The sequence below is a fragment of the Morone saxatilis genome, unplaced genomic scaffold (genome assembly GCF_004916995.1).
Source record: "Morone saxatilis isolate NCDOM2014 unplaced genomic scaffold, NCSU_SB_2.0 Contig1, whole genome shotgun sequence".
In the NCBI taxonomy this organism is placed as follows: Eukaryota; Metazoa; Chordata; class Actinopteri; family Moronidae; genus Morone; species Morone saxatilis.
Genome location: NW_023339651.1, coordinates 1,443,879 through 1,451,008, shown reverse-complemented (window position 1 = coordinate 1,451,008; position 7,130 = coordinate 1,443,879). Strand labels below are relative to the sequence as shown.

The following is a 7,130-nucleotide window of genomic DNA, read 5'->3' as shown; positions in this document are numbered from 1 at the left end:
CCCCCCCCTTAATTTCAGTCTAATTAGAGTCAGAAAATAATAGTAGATCCACATTCTTGTCTCCTCACTCCGCTTCCATTTACTCTGTTCCATCCTCTGTCTCTCTTTGGAGATCTGTCCCAGTAACTTTCCTTTCATCCTCTGCCAACCTCCCGCTCCCCGACAGCCTCCACCTCTCCTCCCAGATCTCCCTCCAGCTCAAGTTAGATAACTTACAGATGTACTAAAGGCTGCTGACGTACTGCACACACACAGCAGATGCCAACAGTTATGTTGTATGACAGCTATGAAAGCTGTGTTGTAACAGAGCAGTAAATAATAAAGGAGAGCACCGTATATATTCCTGCACCTCCGCTGAGCTCATGCCTTCTGGATGTTGATTTTGGGTCCAGTCTGTGCTTGAAGACAAATATTCAATTCACATAGAAAGAGGAATGTAAGCTATACAGAGGATGCTAGGTGAACATACAGACTACAGCACCGTACATGTCTGGGTACATTTTGTTCTTTGTTGGTGTACTTTTCTTATTCCCATAGAAAGGGGGGGAAACATGCACAATAATACATCATGTTGAAGCATTCCTAGTCCTAGCTACTAGCCACCTAAACAGTGCCCTGCAATGAAAGAGAAAAGTGTTGCTAAACTCGCTGTGAACCAGTGTTGAAACACACAGAGCTCCACCACATAAGGGGCGACAAAGAAATACAACAGCTGTCAATAAAAGAAGATGCAGTGATAACACCTGTTGCCAGTTGAACCAGTTGACTACCTAGTTACTTTGTACTTAGTATATATGTATATGTATGTATAACCACATAGTAACCACGTTGGAAACCACAAAGACAATGCATGAAGTACATTTTCTCATGTTTGACTGAGGGCAGACTGGATGCTACAGTGACTCACTATCACCTCCTATGCTCCTCTTTGTGATTTTTAGTTCATGTTTCTGTCCATTTGATGAAGACCAATAGTCACTCTCTTTCCACATTTTTGGTCTCAACAAACTCAGAAGACATCTGGTTCTTCAGCTGCTAAATGTTCTACTTCCTTCAGCAGCTATTTGCTAACTTATCGGAGCTACAGTGTTCTATTAGGTTCACTCAACCGCAGTCTGTGTGCAATTGTAAAACACACTTTACCCCATCTGCACTGTTCCCCTCTTACATAACACAACCATACACCGCACTGTCAGACAGCGTCACGATGACGCTCACACTGCCACTGCCCAAAGATCAGTAATATGGAAAAGAGATAGAACAAAGCCTGGAGCTTGAGGAGGCACAGAAGCACAAAGCCGGCCGATGTAGCTCCAAACAGAGACAATAGAGGTGAAGGCAGTGTGACTAATCAGAGAGGAAAAATCACTGGTTTGAAACAATCACACTGGAGAAATCCTGCCTTAGTAGAGCATTTAGATTCGATATGCTTCCTTACACATGAGCACAGAGACTAGAGGCTTGGTTTCACCTCAAATGACCTCAAACACGAATAAAGGAAAGCGAGCTAGAGTGGCTCAATCTGCTAGGTCGGTACTGAGGTTGCACGGGACGCCAAGGCGTCTATTCACAGTGTGAAAGAGGGAAGAAAGATGGAGCTTTCTGACAAAAAAACCCTCCCTTCCTCAAGTCCATCCACAGCTGCACTTTATCTTTTACCCAACAGATGCTCTGCCTCTCACCTGCAGCACTCTGCCTGCAACCTTATGAGCTGGAGAACAAACAAAACCAACAATAACTCTGATAAGAGACCATACTAGAATCAAATAACATCTTATGAAATACTGGATGTGATCATGGTACAGACTATATAAACTGTAGAATACAACTGTATAGATTCTGTCACAGTATGTTTGAGAAAACAGCTGGAAAACGTCTATTATTGACTATAATTCTCTGTTTTTTGTCCACTGGGCTAAGAAATGAAAAGGCTCAAGAGGGAAGAAAAAACCTGAACAGATTGTACTTGTGTGACTGTGGGGATAAAGTGTTCTGTAGTATTACTCACAACCCCCCACACATTGGACAAAATCCCTCCCTGGAGAACAAATAGTTTTGGCTTCACATGAGCGCTACCATAGACTGGTGTCTTGCAAAGATTGGACTTGAAAATATGACAATATTTACAGAGGGATTCCAATCACTCGAGGATACAAATACTAATAGAGCATTCCCGTCATCTTAGGAAGAGATTGACACGTAAATTGACTGCTTCTGTAAGTAACATGTTTCACAACAATAGGGGACAGTGAATAGGAATAACTACTGCCCGGAGAACAAGCTGGACGCTTTTACATACAACCTATTTATATCATTTACAGTACGTTTTGTTTTCTTTCCTATATGGTTTTGCTAATGTCAGGAATTTCCAGAGTTTAGATTATAATTATTATTATTAAAATGTTTGATAAATCATAGGTCAATGCTGGAACTCAGTAAGCAGGGCTGCTTTAGGAAAATGTTGGGCTTACAAAATTTACAAGTTTTGGGCATTTTATCCACTGAATTCACCAAAAATGGACATTCCCATCTGGTAATTTTATTAATAAGCAGTTTGTTTATTGACTTTTCAGACAATTTCACAATACCCATGTAAATTGCTAATAAAGATTTCCATTTCCTTTTAAGACCATTTTATGCCATGTTTATGATGATCATTGCACTGTTTCAAAGAGCAATGAACTTTTAATCCGTAAGAATATTAAGACTGTGTGGAATGTAAAAAAATATTAAATTATCTTTAATAAATGAAACAAAAACGAAGCCATGCAACCAAAAACAATAAATAAAATGGACTCTCAGTCTCTGTTAACAAAAGTACATTTTAAGTAAGTATTAAACATTTGGCACAGTGGTAGGCTATATGCTGCTGTTTATTCTGGCATCGTGTCGTCTAAAATGTTGAATGATTGTTGAAAAATGGTGACATTTTTAAATGATAGGTCGATATTGTAACAGTAATTATACATCTTACGATAAGTCGATAATGTAATTATTGTGACAGGCCCATTTTAATCAATATCAACCACACCTGATACCATTGGGACTTGGAAAGCACCGAGATTCTCCATGATAAGCTGGAGGACGGGATGTGTAGAAGGTAGCACACACAAATACATACACAGTACAAAGAAAGCACGACAAGTCAATCAGTTGCCCAGCTGATCTCTCGACAATCCACTCCATCCATCAAACACATCAAACCCAATCTGAAAAGCAGCCTCGCCCTGACATTCGAGCTTCATTCAACAAAACGGAGCCTGAAGCACTGTTGGGATTACAACGCTCGGCTGAATACACTCCTGAACAAACATACAGATGGTGCTTGTTCAGGAACCACAACAACCTGAGGAAACTTGTTTACCCACATTATCAGTGGGTAACGATAGCATAGCAGGATCTAAACCCTCAACCAACCGAATCCACAGGGACGTTTTACTTAACGCTTCAATACAACCCAATGGTGAATTCCTTTCATAATTTGCATATCATGGTGGGAAATTGCGTATCATTACAGAGCCCTGATACAGTGCCAGCCACTCTACAGTACAGTATGGGTGCTGACAAACAGGCGAAACACACACGATACAGTCGTGAGACACTGCCCACACACACACTTGGATCCACCAGTGTGAGTCATCCAAAAATTACATTCAGCATCTCTGGTTTCAGCAGCAGAGCGGTGGGGTTAAGGCTTTGGTCCTCTGTTGTGGAGTTATTGTATACTGGCATACTGTCTAACAAACAGAGAAAACAAACAGCATGCAGAGCTGCTGGAAAACAAAATCATTGTTTTTCCAGGGAAGGGTCATCAAGCTCAATTCATACAGTTATAACCAACTCCTGTAACCATTTATAGCAGCTGCCCTGCAACAGCCTTGCTCAATGGTAGCTTTTGTGGGTAATTATTCAAATCTCCTTTGACAAACCTGAAAAGCTCCAGGCGAACTTTCGACAATATGTCCGTCACCATGTGGCCATTTTAACAACTCATGTTTTGTCTCACAACTTAATAACACTGAGAAATGAGCAAATATTAATCTTGAACTAAGGAACAAAAACTGTTTTCAGTTTAGGCTCTGCCAATTTCTGCCTAACAGACCTCTTCTTTTATTAACACAACTTTCGTCCAATCTTTACCAGATTTGGTAGAAAACATTTTTCAAGGAGTGCAAAGACTTTTTTTTTAAATAGATCATAGACTACTGCCCAATCCTGCACGATTAATCGATTAGTCGTCAGCTATTCAATAAAATAAAAGGTGGGATCAGACATTCTTAAAGGAAAGTTGACTGTTGAAACTCATTCTCAGGTCGACAAATACGAACGCTTTGGCAACTCAAAGTATCGGTATGAGATTATCGATTAATCAATGAGTCATTTTTTAAGATTTTTTTTTACCAAATCCTCTGATTTCAGCTTCTCAAATGTGAATATTTTATTTAGCCCTCTATGATAATAAACTGAAGGATTATGGATCAAACAAGACATTTGAGGATGTCACCTTGGAATTTGGCTTAGGAAAACAAACTTACCTGCAAGTAAGGAAGCATTTCAACTGTAGGTGGCACTAAAATGGCCATAACTCAGTGCTCATGACTCTGACTCAAATGCAATTTTCTGCAAGTCATCCTTCAGTAAAATACACTATTAACTCCTGACAGGATTTAGGTATATAGGTATTCAAAACATACATCCAATATCAGCCCAAATGTGTGTATTTTGATGCAGACCTACAGTTCATTTTCTAGCATTGAAGTCACATATAAGCACTGTTGGCGGAGCTATGATCTCTAAGTTCTTTGTGCTTGACACTTAATTGTGATATTATGTTCTGTAATTCATGTTCCTGATCCCCACCTTGATGCTGCTTGATTTAACAGCTGATATTTGTCATCTCTCCTCAGTGGAGAAACAAAGTTGAGTGTTATCTAAATGGGAGCTGGCACCTCTGGGCCTCTTCATCTTCCGTGCCTTTAATGAATTAATAAAGACGTGTTAGTTTCTCTAAACACACGCAGCCCCACGCAAAGCTCCGCTACCTCAACGGATCGGCTCAAAACCACCCTGGGGACAGCACCACTGCAGCACCGACTGCCACACCAGCGAGCATCAAGACTCCTACAATCAGCACCCAGCGGCGGGTCAAACTGGCAGCGGCGCTCTGCTTTTCCTCACTCCTGCTGACTCCTTAATGATGCAGCCTGCTGATGACAGGAAGAAACCCCACTGCTGCAGTTCTGCATGATGGCATTTTCATACTCGACCCTTCAGCAGGGACTTCTCTTGCTAAGACTGACAGCTTCTCTCTCCCTTTGCTGTTCATAAATCTGTCTTTTATTCTTCCACTTAATTAATCGGCCTATAAAACACAGTAGCATCTCCAAATAGCTCGTCTTGCCCGAACTCAAAGACACCTGTTTCATAATGATGTAAACCAAAGAAAGAGCAGTAAATCCTCACATTGGACAACCTGGAAACAAAATCTTTCATTTTATCTCGCTACATGACTCAAACAATCAATAATCACCATTCATTTCACTTCAGCACTACTTTTCATAAAAAAGTCTTTGGCTCAGTAAGCACACATGCCCTTCTCCTCTTGCATCCACCAGCACCTCTTCCCCGATTAGGCACTCCGGCTCTCTCCTGACGTTTCTTGTGGAGGAGTGTGGAACGGTGACAAGTTTCCTCAAAGTGCAACTTAAGAAATCTCCATAAAGTCATTACCACCAATAAAGACCCCAAATGAAGATTGCTCGGCCAGTTATAGAATAATGATCTGCTTTTGCTCAGACAGGTGAGGTCGGGCTCAGCTGCTTCCAGTGACAGCTTCCCTTCTGCAATGTGTGGAGCAACTGGAACTGAACTGCCCCAGGGGCAAAGGTTAGGGGCTGAAACAGGTGGAATTTACATGACTGACTCGCAGCACTATCGGAAAATAAATAAAGCATTGTGAGCAGAGGTAGAGAGGAGACTGGATGCTTCAGGAGTGGATTGACTGCTGCTAAAAGGATCAATTAGTCCACAGTACACAGCTAATTAATAGATTACAGTTCTGTTCATTGATTCCATTTGACTTTTTTTGGTGGTTTGTCAAATTTGAAGGATCGCTTTTGACTCTTGAATGAATCGATATACATTTAAGAAAAACAATAAACTGCCTTCGTAGAGCAGCATCAATCTCTAGGAGCTGGATACAACCAGGCAGTCTCACACTGAACTTATCTTCATCTATCTTTTCCAGGAACAACACAATTTCTCCTGGTGACTGGAGATCATTTCTTTATCATTAAATGACTTCACAGCACAACAGAACAGACAGGTCTGTGTTACCAAAGTGGCAAGACAAGGGCTAAGACACCAGGCAGGTCAACGGAGTCAAAGTTATCCGAGGTCTGTCCTCTATCACCGTCCTCCAGCTGGCCGTCCACCGTGCAGCAGGTGTCCCTCAGCGGCAGCAGGAAAAGAACTACCAACACGGTCCGTCTTACCTTGTAGACATTCTCCGTTATACGGTGCACCTCGTCGGTCCGGGACATCCTTGTAGGAGCGTTAGTCAGAACCATAGACTAAGATTTCCTTTAGGTGAGGCTGAGACGATTTTCCGACCGGTGGCGGGAGAAATAACGCAGGTGTTCGCGGGGAATCGCAGCTCCTGTCTGCGGTGACTGAGAGAGACGAGCTTGTCTGAACGTGGGATCCCTGCTTTTATAGGAAAGTCCTCCGCTGCGCCCACACCGGCTGCCCACGCAGCCACTCAGTCCGTCGGTGCCTCTCGGTTGGAGCGCAGAGGCGGACTCACTTCACCAGGGGCGGTGCTGCATTCAAAGGCGGTGGGATGTACGGCGACCTACGAGCTGAGCATCCTGACGAAGAGATGGGTCCTACTGTGATAGAAAATGTAAATGTTGTGTACAATGAACAAGGCACGGAGTAAAACTATGGTTCACTTAGCTTTAAGAAGGACACTAAGGAGTGCCTATGTATGTAATGATGAAATAAATATTTTTTGTTATTATTGCTGAAATATTTCACAGTGTCCTGACAGAAGTACGTGAGACAGATAATCTGTGAAAAGATCAGGTTCCTCTGGCTCCTCCTAGTGGTCCTAATGGCATTTGCAAGAA

At 42.1% G+C, this 7,130-nt stretch overlaps 1 protein-coding gene across 4 annotated transcripts in view; it reads right to left on the bottom strand.

Moving 5' to 3' along the window:
• The window catches only part of baiap2b (BAR/IMD domain containing adaptor protein 2b), a 68,686-nt gene extending 61,934 nt beyond the window's left edge, over positions 1-6,752 (bottom strand). For 2 of the 4 annotated variants that reach the window (XM_035664920.1, XM_035664913.1), the window contains exon 1: positions 6,495-6,750. In XM_035664920.1, the coding sequence (XP_035520813.1) occupies positions 6,495-6,569 (75 nt within the window). In that variant the 5' untranslated portion in view covers positions 6,570-6,750. Of the gene's footprint in view, positions 1-6,494 lie in introns of all 4 variants that reach the window. The other 2 variants (XM_035664906.1, XM_035664887.1) reach the window with 2 other exon arrangements.
• Positions 6,753-7,130: the final 378 nt, after the last annotated feature.